Below are 17,160 nucleotides of genomic sequence, written 5' to 3'. Positions count from 1 at the left end.
GAAGGTAAAAGACGACTCTGAACTCCTGTATTTATTGTTGTAAATCCTCATGCAGTGCAAAAACTGGTAAATTTCGCCCAAAAAAAAAAAATGTTTTAAGTTGTCGAATAAAGAAAAAAAAAATTTAACTATTGCGAGTGATAAACGGTAGATGATGAGCAATAATTTAAAAATTCTGTAATCTTAATAAAGATGTAAAAATTGTAACCTCTCCTCGTTTGCGTTCTCCTTTTAACACATTTTGTGGTACTTTTGTGTGTTGTTTCCTCCTGACTGGAGTGTGTTGTGTGTCTCTGAGGTGGGGGGGGTTGATATGGGGTGGGGGTGGGGGTCCATGTGTCAGACTTCAGCTGCTGACGTCCGTCAGAGCTGATCTCATCCCAGCCAGATGGAACCAGATGACGAGTGGGACCCGGTGCATGATGGGATTTTTATTTTTGGGGACTAGACTCAGGATGTACTCCCCCACCCCCCCCACCCCCACCCCCCATTGAGAAAAAATAAAATGTCACTTTTTATCCTTCAAATTCACGCCCATGTTCCCCTGTTCAATTCAATCATGTCACCTTAAATGGGTTTCACTCTGGGGGGGTTGTGTGTAGTGCACCCCCCACTGTTACATATCAATAATTCAGACTTGACCTCAGTTTGCCCCCCCCCCCCCCCCCCCCCCACTTCAACCCCCATCTAACATTTAAACCAGGGGCAGATCTGGACCCCCCCAGGAGCAAACTCTGCTGCTAGACTTTAATTATAAAGCAGGAAGTCTGTGTGATGACATCATTGAGGTTAATGCTAACTGGCTAAAGCTAATTTAACTGAAATTGAAACATAACACGGTGCCGGATTAGACCGCTTTAAATTTTGGAATGATTTTGGCGGGAAAAAATAATTTGTGTCCAATTGGGTTTGAATCCAAACAAAAATCTGGGTTCAACAAATTCCAAATCAAATAATCTTGAATTGTAGTTTTAATCTTTCGTGTGTGTGTGTGTGTGTGTGTGTGTGTGTGTGTGTGTGTGTGTGTGTCTGAACACAAAAAAATCAGAACGGACACACAAATCCGAATGTGACTGTTCCCACTTTAAGATCAGATCTGGATTAAAGAATCCGGTTTCTGTTCACACAGCACCCACTAAATGTGTTTCTTTGGGTTATCCCCGCCCCCTCGGGGTGCGCGGGGCCACTGAATCGAACACACTGCAGGAGGAGGAGGAGGAGTAGCAGCAGCTGGGGGGAGGAGACCTCCAATTTGGGCTCCGGTGCCGGTCGCTCCTCCCGGTGCGGTGCAGTCTGTGCGCTCCGCCGGCCCGGTATGCGCCACCCGCGGAGGAGGAGGGAGTGAGACTACCGGAGAGGAAGATGCAGGCGGAGGACATGGAGGTCCCGCTGATCAATAACCTGAACAATAACGGTGATCGGCAGAGGCCGAAGGGGAAGGATGCGTTCAAGGATCCGCAGAAGGAGTCGGAGGTAATGGTTGTGTGTCCGTGTGTGTGTGTGTGTGTGTGTGAGTGTGTGTGTGTGTGTTGTTGCTGGGGAGCTTTCCACCAGCTGAGTGTCATTTCCACGCAGTCACACACCGCGGTGCGGCCGGACACCGGGGGGTTATTTTGGCCGCCGGCTCCTATAAATAACCGCTGCTAACTGAAATCTAACCGCCGCTGTCAGAACCCCCCCCCCCCACACACACACACACACACACACACTAACACAACAAAACACCTTCTGATAATCAATCAGACATCCAATCGATCGTCCCGTGGATTAGTAGAGATATCAATACCCACCCGAGCTGACCTGGGCTTGGGTCTTTAAATTTAAGTTCTTATTTTTATTAATTAAATTAAAATTAAGGGTTTAAATAATCGCTTCTACTTTAAAAAATAGCGAAGAAATTAAAAATAATCCTAATCCCAATCCTCTCATTTGATCATCTGGAGCCATAAATAGCCTTTTTTTTTTTAAATTTATTTTAATTTGCTTCCATAATGACTGAAACGATTAATCGATGATCGAATCGAATCTCACCTTCAGCTTTTATATTTGAGGGATTTCTCACCTGACAGACGTGAAATAATTCCTGATTGGATTAAAGGTGTGGACCATCAATCAACACTTTCGGCGCGCGCTTCTGTCACGCGTGTTTTTGCGTCATTTGTTTTCACTCTTTGACGGTTTAACGGCGTGGCTTCGGTTCTCGTGGTACCGGGAGAATGAATGGTTTTTATCATCCATTCAGGATCCGGGACGCGTCCGGTTTCACCGGTGACTCCGCTGTTCCTGCGCGTGACCGGTTCTTATTTTTAATGTCACGTGGTCATAATTCATCCTATAATAATCTAATTAACAGATTAAAGTGTTTTCTGTCTAAAACCGACATATCGATTCCGTGTTATCGTCGTTACGCGCGCACATGGAACGGTTTTCATGGGATCGAAGCGCGTTCATCTGACAGCCGGTGGATTCCAGGACCTGGGGGGGAGGCGGGGGGGGGGGTCGGAATGGGGGGGTCAAGACGTGGACTCTCAGAGCACTTAACGTCACCGACATGTGATCCTGTCTGTCTGGGAGGTTGACCTCAAATCCGATCCATCCATGTGTGAACGCAGCACCGCGTCGCGTCTTTGCGCCGGTAGGCACCGGAGGTGGGCGGGGCGGTGTGTGTGTGTGTGTGTGTGTGTGGGGGGGGGGGGGGGGTTATCGGTGGCCAGTGTGTTGTTGCGCACCGATGTGGCGCAGAGTCGCTCCAGGACGTCTGGCGACGAGAGGAATCATCCGTGTGGATGCTGGAGGGAATTAAAGGCGAGAGACGGACGGGTGTTCGATTAACCGATTAGAATCGACCGACAGAGACTCTGGTAACTAATCGGGTTTAAGTCGTTGATCAAATGTTAGGATTAATGGCTTTGTTTTTGTTCTTCTTTATTCCTATGAATGAAATGTTTTCAGGTCCTGATGTGTTCATGTGGGTTTTTTGGGAATTAATGCGAAAGAATTGAAGAGTAATCGATTATTGGAAATAATTCTTTCGAGTTTTGGGTCGTCTGGTACAACAATGAAGAGGAGCTGATCGATCAGTCCGATCGTCACCTGTGATCAGTCACCGAAACAAGAAGTCGGGTATGGAAATTCCGTCGAATGTCAACCTTCTAAGATCCGGCATCCGGAAGGAAGTCCGGGTACCACCCAAGATCCCATGGGGGGGGCCACCCCAGGATTGACCCAGAGATGGTCCAGAATTCCATGCATAGCAGAAAATGAAGTCCGGCTTGACTGGCTTTGATTCTACAGCGCCGGATGGTGTGATTCACAGGCCGTCGTCACCCCTTGCCGAAGAGTTACGGCTGCTTTTATAGAATTTTCCACGCTCCCAATACGTTTCCCACCCTGTGACACTCAATCTAATTGCTCCGGCTCGCTGTCCTGTGTATTCCGCTTCATAGCTGACATGTTTGAAGCAAGTATTAATTGGAACAGGCGAGGTGACGGCACACAAAGTTGTTTAACAAGAATAGCTGACTCAGACTACATCCTTATTTACAATCCTGGCCCTGAGGCCGATAGAACACATCCAGCGCACACAACCAGGAGAGTCTTTTCATTCTCATTACCTTATAATGAGACTTTAATGATGCCTGTGGGGAAGGTTCACAAACCCCCCCCCCCCACCAAAAACGATAGATACCGTTCCAGTCGCCAGGATCATTCATCATCTACCCTTGAGCTTCAAACGGTTCCTGGCGCCAACTATAACCAGGTTACACGTAAGACCGCCTTATCGTCAGACTAGAACCTTTTATCACCTCCTTTAGCTGTGAGCAAACTTCAAACTTTCCAACTCGACTCTTGTCACGTTCTCTAAGTTTACCATTTTAGCGCGCTAACAGAAAACAAGCAAACTTTTCTTGATCCATCTGATATTTGACAAGACGTTTCACTCCAAAGCACGAATGTCCACCTCGTAGGGAAGTTGCAGTAACACGGCTGGTGGATTCACCCTCTGAGGACCATCTTGTCCATCTTGAAGTCCGTCCAGAAATAGAATATCTCGTCTTCCTACTGTAGGGTCGCTGCGGTGGATTTTCCAGTCCACACTCTGGATCTGGTACAAGTTTTACCTTGGATTGCCTTCGCTGTTTATCCCGGACCAAACCGGGATAAGACTCAGACCGACTCTTATCCCGGCAGCATCTTGCTTGAAGATACTTTGAAAAGTCACCTGGGAGTGAAACCCCCAACCGTCCAATGACCACCTAAAACACCTGAAGGAGTATTTGTGTAACTCCTAATGCAGCACATAACCGTTGTTGGGTGTCCTAGGGTCTGTTGGGGTAACTGTTTGCGTGTGGGCGTTGGGACATCTGTGCCTCCCTTCTGTTTGCCATCATATAAACTGTAAATGCTAACTTGTGTTCTGTTCTGGCTCCTCACAGAGCTCCATGGAGTCTCCCAACCTGGACTTTGAGTACGGAGACACCGACGCTCTGACAGCTGAACTGTCAGGTCAGGCTGGTCGTTGCAACCTTTAAAATTTTTTAGAATTGCTAAAACGTGTTGACCAGACGTCCCGCAAAAGTTTCAGGAAAGGTTGAGTTACTCTGAGTCGCCCCAAATCCGGAATGTTGTCCTGTTTGAAAGGAGAGCTGTAAGACTAGATACGACTTGATGACAATCTGTAAAATGCTAATAAGGAACAAAAATGCTCCCCTGAATATTGTGCTGCCAAACATTTATAAATAATAAATGATATATTGGAGATAACAAACCACTTCTACCACGAGTATAAAGAAGGTATTAACAGTTAGTCTCCATGAATCAGTAGATGGGTTTTCTTCTCTATTAACTCATGAGAAATGTCTGACCACATCATTAATGTTCTATTACTTATTGCAGTGATTAGGGCAAGTAAAGGATTGACGATTGCCTTTCGGCAGCTTTCACTCAGTTCATCTTGCGTCAATCCGAGGCTGAATTCCTGTCGTCTTTAGGCGTGACCAAAGATCTCATCCCCAAAATTCACGAAGTTGTCGGTTCGCCTCGGTTTCTGCTGAGCCAGCAGAATCCGATGTGCTGTTGAGTGGAAAAAAAAGCAAATCTGTGTTGCATTCCTCAGGTCTCCTTCAGCTGCGTTATATTAGTGTGTTATTCATAAACAACATTATAAGCACAACTCTGCTCCTGACACGTCCTCCAGACGTAGACCGACACGGCGAGGAATCATAAACACGTATACATTCCAACATCTGTGGAACAGCTCAGGGGCGAGACGGGCCAAAAAGACGCTTAAATGTCTGAAGAATGAAAGAACTTGGTTGGATGTTGTGTATCTGACCACCTGATTACCTTATTGATTAACGTAGGAGCACAATATTTGATCAATAATCGACTTTGGCGCTCTCTTTCTTCCTCAGAGCTCTACAGCTACACAGAGGAGCCGGAATTCGGCCTGAATAGGGACTACTTTGAAGAGGACTTCAGGAGCCATGGTAGTAGTGTGTGTGTGTGTGTGTGTGTGTGTGTGTGTGTGTGTGTGTGTGTGTGTGTGTGTGTGTGTGTGTGTGCGCGCGCCAAATGATAAGCTTTATTCAAATCCCTTCATGTGTGCCGACGACCTGCAGCTCGCCAGGTGTTTCATTTCTCTCGCTGTGTATTTAAAACCGGGTCAGGAGTACTCCGACTGTTTACCCCGGCCTGTCGGTCGACTGTTTATCACTGAGACCTTGACGGCTGCTTCGATGGCACGACTGATGTTAACTGACGAAGCTGCGCGTCCCCGTTAGCCGAAGGTTAGCACGACCCAACACAGCGGAGGGTAGCTGGAGGTTGAAAGACGACGCAGATGAATTCGAGGCAGATTGGGGTAAAAGTTTTAGCCGTTGCTTTAGCTGTTGGTGTGTCTCAGAAGTTACACTGCCATCTGCTGGCCTGGCATGCACATTGCAATGTTTTAATATAATTCAACAGTCGTGTTTGGGTTTACAAAAAGTGTTTAGCAAAAATGGACAGCCTGAAACTGACGTTAAAGCAGCACAAATTCAATATTAATCAAGTAGTTTGTTATGCAGACGACTCCGCCTAAAACATATCAATGTGTTCTTTAAAAGGAAGGATGTTCACGCTAGATTTAGATACATATCATTTGAATGTGAAGGGAATGTAGATTCAGTGGAATATCTCGAAACAGTCAAAAAAATTGTCTTCTCGTCTTCGGTTGGACGAATCGGTGATGGATCCCGCTGACAAAGTGGCACAGGCTTCGTTTTTATCCGTCGCCTCCTCTTCAGGATGAAGTGTAATGAATAGGATTAGACCAGCGTCTCCTGGTTGCTGCTCTCAGAGATAGAGCTGTCAGTCTTTCATGTTAATGTGTGTGTGTGTGTGTGTGTGTGTGTGTGTGTGTGTGTGTGTGTGTGTGTGTGTGTGAGTGTGTGTGTGTGTGTGTGTCTGAGCTAACAAGCATAACAACAGATTATAACGACACCTCTAATTTTAGCTCTTCAACACGAGAGCTTTGCTAAATTTGAAAACCTGTCATGTTTTTCTAACTTGCGTGGAGCAAGTTTTGAAGTAGAACAAAAGCAGATCTGAGATCAGCTGATTATTTACTGTCGATGTTAGTGAAGAATCTCAGAATAGAAGAATCTCTAAGGTTTTTTTTTTCATGGTTTATATGTGCTTCTGATTCCTCCTGATGACGCTGATGACTAATTGATGCTCTGGCTGCTCCAGCTTTCAGCGACTATTTCCAGAACTGACTCAGTGGGGCTGAAGATAGCATTAAAAAATAAAGACCAGTCGCTCTATATTTACACACACTTTATCCCGGCCCAGGATTAGACTGACTGGATTTTAATATCATTTCCATGCGAGACAGGTGTGGCTTCACATGCAAACAGTGATAAAAAAAATAACAGGAGGCTCAAAAATGATGTTTTTTCTACAATGAGGGTTTGGATTAATGGAATCCCAGATTAAATTTATGTTGACGTTTTATCTCTCGGTGGGATTATAAGACATCAAAGTAATAGAGATTGTGGTAGCGAGGGTTTAAGAGTGAGTGGAGGAGGTTTTAAAGCTGAATGGTGTAGTGGCGGTAGAGCTGGTGTGTGACACAACTCCCTGTCCTCCCTGCAGCTCGCGGCAGGAGGTGGATCCAGCTTCCGGTGGAGGAGCAGCGGGCGTACGTGATGAGGCTGCTGGATGCGCTGGAGGTGACGGACCGGGACAAGAGGCTGAAGGTGGCCCGGGCCATCCTCTACCTGGCTCAGGGTGCGTGGGGAACCCGGTTGTACCCGCTGGCGGCGGCGTGCTAGCGCCAGGAAGCGAACACGCTTCACTGACAGGTGTTTCCCCCCCGCCTCCAGGTGTGTTCGACGAGTGCGACACGGAGGCGGACGTGCTCCACTGGTGCAGACACAACGTCTTCCTGCTCTACGACATGGGCATCTTCACGGCGCTGCTGGAGCTGCTCAGCATGGAGATAGAGTGAGTCTTCTGGAATCTGGCAGCAGGATGGCGTCACGTGTGTTCCAGACTTGAAATGTGTTTATTCGCTACGCGCAAAACCATCTAGAAATCCTCCCTGATGCAATTATGGAGCGACTATTTTTTTGCATCTGCAGCAACAACCAGGCGTGCAGCAGCGCCGTCAGGAAACCTGCCATCTCTCTGGCAGACAGCACAGAGCTCAGGTAAGCTAATTTACGTCTGTTTATGCAGTTTCCACACCCACATTTCATCGTTTGAAATTTAATTATTCCGCTTAATGGAACAGACGTTTGTTTAAAAATGCACACCACTGCACACAAAGCTCCATCTATGCTTGCATGAGTTGCACACTTACCAATAATCAGAGGGTAATTGAGCGGATCTGCATGAATTGCTCCAAAATTGAGAATCAAGTTGTTTCAAAAAACACAAAGCTTTATTGGGTGTGTAATACCTTTAATGCACCATATACCACCTGATTGTTTCTTTTCCTTGCAGAGTCCTGCTGAGCATCATGTACCTGATGGTGGAGACCATCAGAGTCCAGACGGAGGACGACCGGCCCGAGTGGAGAGCGACCAGAGAGGCCTTCAAGGCTGAACTGGGTGCGTATTAGCATCTTGTAGGCATGGATTGCTCTATGTGTGTCTGAACATTACAGAAAAAAAAACAAAAACCCTGTGACCTTTGACCTCTCAGGTTCGCCTCTGTACAACGGCGAGCCCTTTGCTCTGCTCCTCTTCACCATGGTAACCAAGTTCTGCAGCATGAACGCCCCGCACTTCCCCATGAAGAAAGTGTTGCTGCTGCTGTGGAAGACTATCCTGGTCAGTCACAATCGCTAACACATAAATCCGTTGTTTCTCATTAGCATGTTGCTAATGCTTATTTACTTATTTAATTTGACATTTTCTTCTGGAAACCATCACGACATCAAGAACTTAGCCTTTATCCCGAATTGTTATCTTCCAGTTCACTTTGGGCGGCTTCGGCGAACTCCAGGAGATGAAGGTGCGAGGGCGGGAGCGTCTTAATCTACCCCCGCTTCCGGAGGACAGCATCAAGGTGGTGAAGGCCATGAGGGCGGCCTCGCCCCCCGCTTCCGCCATGGAGCTGATTGAACAGCAGCAGCAGCAGAAAAGAGGCCGCCGCAGCCGCCGGGTACGGTACCCTCACCTTCTGTCCGTCGGAGGTCCACAGAGTTCCCCCCAACTCTTTGCTGGGTCAGGTTTTCCCAAAAAGTCCTTCAGTGCCAACACCCCTGGGTCTCTGCTGTGAGTCAGTGATGTCGGGGGGATGGGGGTGGGGATATTGGTGCTGGGACCGCTTGGAGGACTCCCAACCCAGATGATTTGTGCTGCTTTGACTGGACGGGCTCCGGATCCAAGTGGTTTCTCATTGCCCCTCTTCCTTGTGTCCCCACAGAGTGCCTTTGTTGATAGCTTGGAAGGAGACAGTCCCTTTTCCAAGAAGCAGGTCTTTACCCACAAATTCCCTCTTTTTTCCTTCTGCATTTTCCTCTGTGCATTGAGCCGGACCTCTAGCACTCCTCTCTCACATCCTCTCTCCTTTATCCCCTCTTTTTCTATCATTTAACCTCACCCAGTCCTTCTGAGATGCACCAAAACTGAGAATATATAGAGATATATTCTCCACGTAGGTATAATTCTATTGCTTTTTTATGGCTACTCTGACAAAAGAAGTGAATTTACTTTATAGAAAATGTCAAATCTACAGTTTCCTGCAATGAAAGTGATTCAAAAGACCACTTCTATCACTCCAGGTGGTTTTGGTGCCATCCTACTCCACCTTCCAACATACTGGAATAAATTGACAATTTGGGAAATAGTTTGTGATTGTTTGTTGAGAGTCGGATAATAGCACGCTAGCTGCTGGTTAGCCTAGCTTGATGTAAATACCAAAAACGGCGGGAGGCGGTTAGCCCGACTCCGTCCAGAGGTCCAACTTCAGAGTCTCCTTAGAGGAAATGTCGTTCCCAAACTGTCCATCTACTCCTGTCCACCTGCACGTTTTCCTTCCATTTACATTTTTCTACCTTTTCTTTTGCATCCTTTCGTTTCAATTCTGCTCATCCTCCCTTTCATACTCATCTTTCCTCATTCATCCCAATTCCCTTCGTCTCCATCCTCCTACCTTCTCGTACATACTCCACCTTTTCCATCACCTTGTCCATCCACCTTCCACTCCATCCACACTTCTGCTCACCCTGTTCCTTCTCTTCCTCCTCTTCCTCCTTCTCCTCCTCCAATGGGGTGCCAGGGTTTGAGAGACAGGGCTGACTTGCTGGCTGTTCATTGGTGCTCTAGTATCCACAGTCCCATAAAGGCAGTCACTCCAGACGTAGTAGCATCACCTCCCCCCCAGTAGCTTCCATCGCATCGCTGCCAGGTTTGGCCTCAAAAGTCACGCTGCACCGCCGACCTTGAACTCGGGGTCAATGTCATTAAGTTGCATTCCCTGCGTAGGCGAGCTGAGATCGCCCTGAAGGTGTTTCCTCTCCTGTAGGTGTTGTATTTCCTGCTGATCAACCAATCGCCCCCTCACCCTGACAGCTTTGTCGGCGAATGGCTTCTCCATCCAGAATGTCTCCCACCACGGTCTCACCTGCTCCTCTTCCTCCCCCCAACTTCCTCCCACCATACACTCACCCCGGTCCTCACCTACTCCAGCGTTAGCACCGCCACCGGCGCACCATGCATCGACTGCGCTAGCTCGACTAACGTCCCGAATGCTGACTCATGCCTGATGCTTGCACTTTCTCCACGGTCATTCATCAGAGCAACTGTGTGAACTAAAATGTGTGTTTGGATGTGTGTGTTGTGCACTTGGTCTGGGTTTGATCGGTGGATCGGTGATTATTTTTACCGTTTGAAGTGAAGAAATTTGGTAAGTTCCAAAAGTTGCCCCGGGAAACCATCCTTTACCCGCAAGCTAGTTCTTGAAGCTTTGATTAATACTATTATCAAATCTGCTAACTATGATGCTAAATGTCGAGATTAGCATTTACACAAAGAGCGGAAAACAGAGGAACGGCTAGCTAGCTCGGCTGTAAAGTAAAGAATCTACTTGCTAGCAGCTTTAGTTCTTTAACTAGTATCCAAATATTATGCGATACTATGCAAATGCAAATATTATGCTATATTATATAATCTCAGTGTCTGTATTAGCTGCTAACTCCTGCTAGCTGCTCTTACCTCTCACACTCACGGCGTCACCCCGTCCCGCCGTCTCATCTTGTTGGTTTAGCGCAGTTGCTGCTACCGCCGCTAGCTCAATAACCTGCTAATTACACCTTTAGTATTTACAAAGAGTGGCTCAGCGTCCTCTGGCTATAGCTTCATATTTAACTGACAAATACGAGCATGCCGTCCCTTTTCTCTTCGCACTTAATGAAAGAACGGTAAGAAAACGTTAGCATGTGTCTTCCCTGCAGGTCAGATACGCTGCGCAGACCTTAAAGCTTCTTTTTTAGTCTGTTCCCAAAATGGGAATTTAATTTTATTCATCAGGCTGCTCACGTTGTGTTTCTCTTGTGACAAATACCTGATTTATGCAAAAACTAGAAACCCATAAAGAACAATGGTCAGCAACTTTTTGTAATGCTTTGTCTGCAAAAAATAAACCGTATCTGTTTCTCTACAACCTTCTAGCCTACTGTTTCTGCACAGTCATAAAATATGCTGGAAAATAAATTAGATGCAGACACCAGAACTGTTTATTAGTCATGACTCAAAGTCAGTTGCATCCTTTAAATGTGACCCTTTCAAAGTAAAAGTCCTGAAATTTCCAGCCTGGAAAGAGAGAGTCAAATTTAAGTGAAATATTATTTCTTGGTGTGTCTTTATGGGTTATCCACCTTCACACCAGTCCTCCCAGTCCAGCTCACCCCCTGTCCCTGTTGTCGCTCTCAGCCGCTGGTCAAGCAGGACAGCCTGGACACCTACAACGAACGGGACCCGTTCAAGAACGACGACGCGCGGGACGAGGAGGACGACCCCGACGACACGGACAGCGGCATCGAGGGGGAGGTGGACCCGCTGGACCGTGATGTCATCATACAGCCCCCGCCTCCGCCGCCTCCCCTCAGACCGCCCACGGAAAGGGTCAACTTCCCCAAGGGCCTCCCCTGGGCCCCGAAAGTCAGGTCAGTTCCAGTATTGATTGTAAATTACAGCAAAAAACTGTGAAATTCTGCTAAAAAAACCAAAAGAATCTAATTGTGCAGCATTAATAAAGTTTTAATTCCTATAAATTACTGCTGTAAAACCCATGTAGAGAATAAAACCTCTACACATGGGCCCGTTACCTGGCACCAGGACTTTTGCATGATTTTCCTGGCATCTGGTGTCGGTTTTGTGCCACCATGTGAGGAGTTATAAGCCCAAAATAGAAAGCACCCTCTCGGTTTTCTTTCTTCGTCATTATCCGGCAATATGCTCTCCATCTGTGTGTCGCACACAGCGAAGCGTGTGTGTCCTCCCAGGGTGCATCTGAAAAACCCATCGGAGGAAGGACACGACATATTTACGACCCAAAAACTACATTTTTCTTCATCTCTGAGTGGATTTTTTCCACTTGGCGTGTTTATTTCAAGTGTTTCTGGATCAGAGGGATGAAGTCTGATGGATTCACACACACACACACACACACTCACACACACACACACACACACACAGAGTGGCGGCGTGACAGATAAGATTCGAGAAGCTCTTGTCTTGTGTGGGCGAATGAACTCACCGGTTTCTGGTAGGAGCACAGGATCGAGACGGCAGGTGTTCTCAGATGAATCCAAATCTGACTCTGTGTGTGTGTGTGTGTGCGTGTGTGTGTGTGTGTGTGTCCGTGCATACTTGTGTGTGCGTGCGTGCAGGGAGAAAGACATCGAGCATTTCCTGGAGACGAGCAGGAACAAGTTCATCGGGTTTACTCTGGGGAAGTAGGTATCACACCCCGAGACAATAAGAGAACCTTGAGTTGTTTATTTGTTCCTGTCTTGTTGTTGTTTACTGTTTGTTGTTCTGTAGTGACATAGAGACCCTGGTGGGGTTACCCAGACCCATCCACGAGAGCGTCAAGACCCTCAAACAGGTAAAAAAACAGTTGGTTTTTCTCAGGTGAACACTCACTATATGCACACGTCCATGTAAATAAATTGTTTGTTTGTTTGTTTGTTTGTTTTCTTCTCCAGCATAAATATGTGTCCATCGCTGAGGTACAGATGAAGAGAGAGGAGGAGCTGCAGCAGTGTCCTCTGACACTGGTCAGTTGGAGTAATGTGGGATTCTCTTCCCATCATGACTAATTTAATTTAATTTAATTGAGTTTAATTTAATTTATTTTAATTTAATTTAATCTTTTCAATTTATATTTTATTTAACAAAGCGAATTTATTACTATTATTATTATTATTATTATTATTATTATTATATTTTATTTGTGTTGTGTTGCTTCATATTATAAAATGAAATTACATTTTTCAAAGAAATTTAAAGGTAATAAAAATTATTTTTTTAAAAACGTCAGTCACAAAAAAGCCACATAATAAAAGTGAGTTTAATGGGGGGGTTAAGACCATTATATAGCATCATTAGTCAAACAGAGTAAAACCTAGACGTTAAAACTGCACATAAAAGACAATAAAAGCAAACAGATAAAACGAGAGAGAGAGAGGTAAGAGTAGATGAGGGGGGGTTTTATTTACGAGAACGCTGCCGGGACAATAAAGTTTTAGCTCCTCGTTTGAAGGCGCTGACGGTGGGATGTGTGTTTGGTGTGTGTAATGTGGCTCAGGGCGAGGAGGAGGTGGAGGAGACGCCGGCGGAGATGCTGTACCTGGGCATGCTTCCCAACCTCTCCCAGTACGTGGTGAGTGGCTCAAACTGCCCCCCCTAGGGCATCTCTGACCCTAGAGTCTCACCGGTTTTGCCCCCAGGAGGGTTTGATGCCCACATCCTCTTTCCTTCAGATTGCCCTCCTGAAGCTGCTGCTGGCCGCTGCCCCCACCTCCAAAGCCAAAACCGACTCCATCAACATCCTGGCTGACGTCCTCCCTGAGGAGATGCCGTAAGTAGATCATCAGAGGAGGAGCGCCACCTACAGGAGGCAGCGGCACAGTCCAATGTGTGTGTGTGTGTGTGTGTGTGTGTGTGTGTGTGTGTGTGTGTGTGTGTGTGTGTGTGTCCAGTATCACGGTCCTGCAGAGCATGAAGCTGGGAATCGACGTGAACCGCCACAAGGAGATCATCGTGAAGGCCATCTCTGCTCTGCTGCTGCTGCTCCTCAAGCACTTCAAGCTCAACCACGTTTACCAGGTCTTTTAATTTTAATCCTTCAGCGATCTCTCCGATTATCCTTCCCAGGCTTTCATCAGTCAGACTTTGGTTTTTTTCCCGGACGTCTTGGTAACTTTTCCACGTTATCTCTCTCTCCTGGCAGTTTGAGATCGTCTCCCAGCACCTGGTGTTCGCCAACTGCATCCCCCTCATCCTCAAGTTCTTCAACCAGAACATCATGTCCTACATCAGCGCCAAAAACAGGTGGGGTCCTGTTGTCTTAACCAAGCATTATGGGTAGGTGGCACAGATGGCAGCCAATCAGGTTTCAGTGGTGTGTTTTGGTGTGTCTGTTCCAGTATTTGCGTCCTGGACTTCCCCCATTGTGTGGTCCACGAGATGCCTGAACTCACAGCTGAAAGCCTGGTGAGCAAGGTCGTCCAGTGGGGGTTTGTGGGGGGGTTTCAGTCGGGCGTCGTCGTGACCTTTCGTGGCTTCTGCGTGTGTTTTTAGGAAGCGGGAGACACAAACCAGTTCTGTTGGAGGAACCTGTTTTCCTGCATCAACCTGCTGCGAATATTGAACAAGCTGACCAAGTGGAAACACTCCAGAACGATGGTAGGAGGATGGGAAGACTGTCCTTCACAATAAAGTCCTCTCTTTAAGTTGAAATGAGTGCTTTTAATTTGAAAAACCCCCAAACAAAGTGTTGTAATAATGACAGAATGTTAGGTAACTGAGAGGAGGGTTGGTCATGTACAAAAGCAAGTCGTCTGCATACAGTGCAAGTCTGTTCAACACCCCTAAGAGTTACCCCAGAGAGAGTGGGCAACCCTGACTGGTACCAGGAGATAAACTGGTTTTTGTTGGGTTTCCTTCCAGATGCTGGTGGTGTTCAAGTCGGCCCCCATCCTGAAGAGAGCCCTGAAGGTGAAGCAGGCCATGATGCAGCTCTACGTCCTCAAGCTGCTGAAGATCCAGACCAAGTACCTGGGCCGCCAGTGGAGGAAGAGCAACATGAAGACCATGTCGGCCATCTACCAGAAGGTCCGGCACCGGCTCAACGACGACTGGGCCTACGGGAACGGTAAGGAGACACCCCCTCACTGCCCCGGCTGATCAATTCACTGTAGAGCGTTTTGCGTGATTACTCCTCCAGCCGCTGCTGAGAGGGTTGGATGTTGTTGCCATAGCAACAGGAAATAGAGGAGAGGTGGTGTGGGGACGTTGTAGGGTCAGCATCCTCCACCGGTTCCGTCGCCATGAGTGCAAACGTAGAAAGACGGAGGTGGGGGAGACTGACTGGAATCCTCTTCGCCCCCCCCCCCAGATATCGATGCCCGGCCGTGGGACTTCCAGGCGGAGGAATGCGCCCTGCGGGAAAACATCGAGCGCTTCAACAGCCGCCGCTACGACAAGAATCGCAACGGCGACTTGGCCCCCGTGGACAACTGCCTGCAGAGCGTCCTGGGCCAGCAGGTGGCGCTGCCGGAGGACTTCCACTACAGCTACGAGATGTGGCTGGAGAGGGAGGTGTTTTCCCAGCCCATCCAGTGGGAGGGGCTGCTGCAGCATCCGTGATGGAGGGGGGGATGATGGGAAAACAGGAGATGCTAACGCGTGCCTAGGACTACTGTGAGGTCACAGGTGATGTAGCACCCCCCCCACATAAAAATAGCCCCCCATCCCAGTTTTCAATCTGCGCCCCCCCACTTCCTAAAATGGTGCTTTTCTGAATTTTGGGTGACATTTTAATATTTATTTCTATTGATTATATTCTGCTTTTATGAACGATGTAAATAATTTGTAGTCAGTTTTAATATTTTTTATTTTATTTTATCTCATTTTACTTTATTTTATTTAAGCACAAACCTGCTGCAGGAATCAGGTTATAGTTTTTTCCTGATGTTTTTTTTTTTTTTTTTCAAAAAAAGTTTCCGTAGCATCAATTCTGATAGAGGTGGACGCTCGTGATACAGCACCAAAATTAAAAAAAAAAGAAAAAAAATGATAAAAATAGAGAAATACCAGCTGTATAAGTGTTTGTTTGTGAATGAACAAAAATTACAGAAATAAATAGAAGGAAAAAAAGCTAAATGGCACTGAGCAGATGTAGAAATTCCAGTTAAACTATGTTATATTTGTTCTCCAGTATTAATATTAGAACCCTTGTTGTTCTAGGTGTCTTAGAAACTCTAGTAAATTTCAATTTTAAATCTGGACATCACAGACATTTTGTTCAAAAGACAAAATAAGAAAGAATAAATTAAATTATTTAGACTTTAAATTTAATTCTGACCTAACCTCTTCTTTATGGAACCTTTGGTGTGCTGCTATTGGTGGTAAACGTGGCTCCAGGTGTTAGCGCTGAGGTGCATCATGGGAATTAAAGCACAGACAACAAAGATAGTTCTTTCCTGCTCAGTTCAGATTATCCACCCACCTGGACAGGTGGCGTTAACTGTTTATACAAGGATAATTTTCTCTGCATGATGATCATGATTTTAAAATTTCAACGGATGTTTGAGTTTTGTTTAACATTCGAGCACAAGTAGAACTTTTTTCCTCTCAGAGCAACAAAAAATTAAATTTTCTTTTCCAGAGAGGGCGGGGGAAAACTTTTAGAAATGATATTATAGACTTTATAGATTCTCAGGTTCATGGAGATAATATATATAGCAAAGGTTTTAAAAGCTTCCTTCCCATCGTCGAGGTCACTTCCTGTAGCGACAAATAACGCTTTTATCGTCACGTTTTCACCCAGCACAATAACCCGCGGCGAGTCGGGCGCATTTCAAGACGTTTTTTGTATCTTGTGCCAAATGTGATGCCATTTCCTATTTTTTTAACGTAACAGTCGTTGGTTTTAAGGTTTTTCATTCAGGGCCGAAGGTTTTGCAATAAATACAAAAAATGTTGTTTTCTACCTGGAAGTTGTACAATCAACCAATGGAATTTGTTTCCTGTGTCAGCTTCAGTATTTTTACCAGATGTGTGTAGCATCGTATGGATGTTTCTAGAGTAAATGTGTGTTTATGTGACATTTCCATATCTGTGTAGTCGACCAGCACTCTGTAATACTGTTGTTCAGGGGGGTGTGCAATTACAGAACAACAAACTACAATAACAGATTAAAACAATGTTGAACAGCTGTTTGTGTGGAGAATAAGAACACACACACACACACACACACACACACAAGGTCAAACCGGCCACACGCACATATTGCATCACACACTCCTCGGGCAAATGTTCCAACAGTCCAGGCCGCCTGTGATTGGCCGGTTGTTCTCGTCCTTCACTGCAAAAGTCATGAGAAAGTAAAGATGTTGTTTTTTCTTTCATTTTGAAGTGAGACTCTTCATGCACACAGGCG

General features: G+C 46.3%; 1 protein-coding gene across 4 annotated transcripts; it reads left to right on the top strand.

Annotated features, from left to right (window-relative positions):
• Nucleotides 1–1,294: 1,294 nt before the first annotated feature.
• Nucleotides 1,295–17,082, top strand: strip2 (striatin interacting protein 2). Of its 4 annotated transcripts, none has more exons than XM_068307364.1 (22): nt 1,295–1,473; nt 4,437–4,506; nt 5,415–5,489; nt 7,138–7,272; nt 7,368–7,488; nt 7,626–7,694; nt 7,990–8,096; nt 8,191–8,318; nt 8,464–8,652; nt 8,917–8,967; nt 11,424–11,656; nt 12,383–12,448; nt 12,537–12,600; nt 12,701–12,772; nt 13,303–13,377; nt 13,478–13,575; nt 13,697–13,823; nt 13,948–14,048; nt 14,144–14,210; nt 14,298–14,402; nt 14,667–14,871; nt 15,115–17,082. In XM_068307364.1, exons 1-22 carry the CDS (start codon nt 1,363–1,365, stop codon nt 15,363–15,365), a joined length of 2,520 nt encoding a protein of 839 aa, XP_068163465.1. In that variant the 5' UTR covers nt 1,295–1,362; the 3' UTR covers nt 15,366–17,082. The 4 variants fall into 4 exon arrangements, with proteins under 4 accessions (XP_068163465.1, XP_068163466.1, XP_068163468.1 ...); XM_068307366.1 differs by lacking the exon at nt 1,295–1,473 and adding an exon at nt 2,728–2,861; XM_068307365.1 differs by lacking the exon at nt 8,917–8,967.
• Nucleotides 17,083–17,160: the final 78 nt, after the last annotated feature.

Source organism: Antennarius striatus, chromosome 22 (genome assembly GCF_040054535.1).
Source record: "Antennarius striatus isolate MH-2024 chromosome 22, ASM4005453v1, whole genome shotgun sequence".
Lineage (NCBI taxonomy): Eukaryota > Metazoa > Chordata > Actinopteri > Lophiiformes > Antennariidae > Antennarius > Antennarius striatus.
This window is presented reverse-complemented; position numbering and strand designations above follow the sequence as displayed.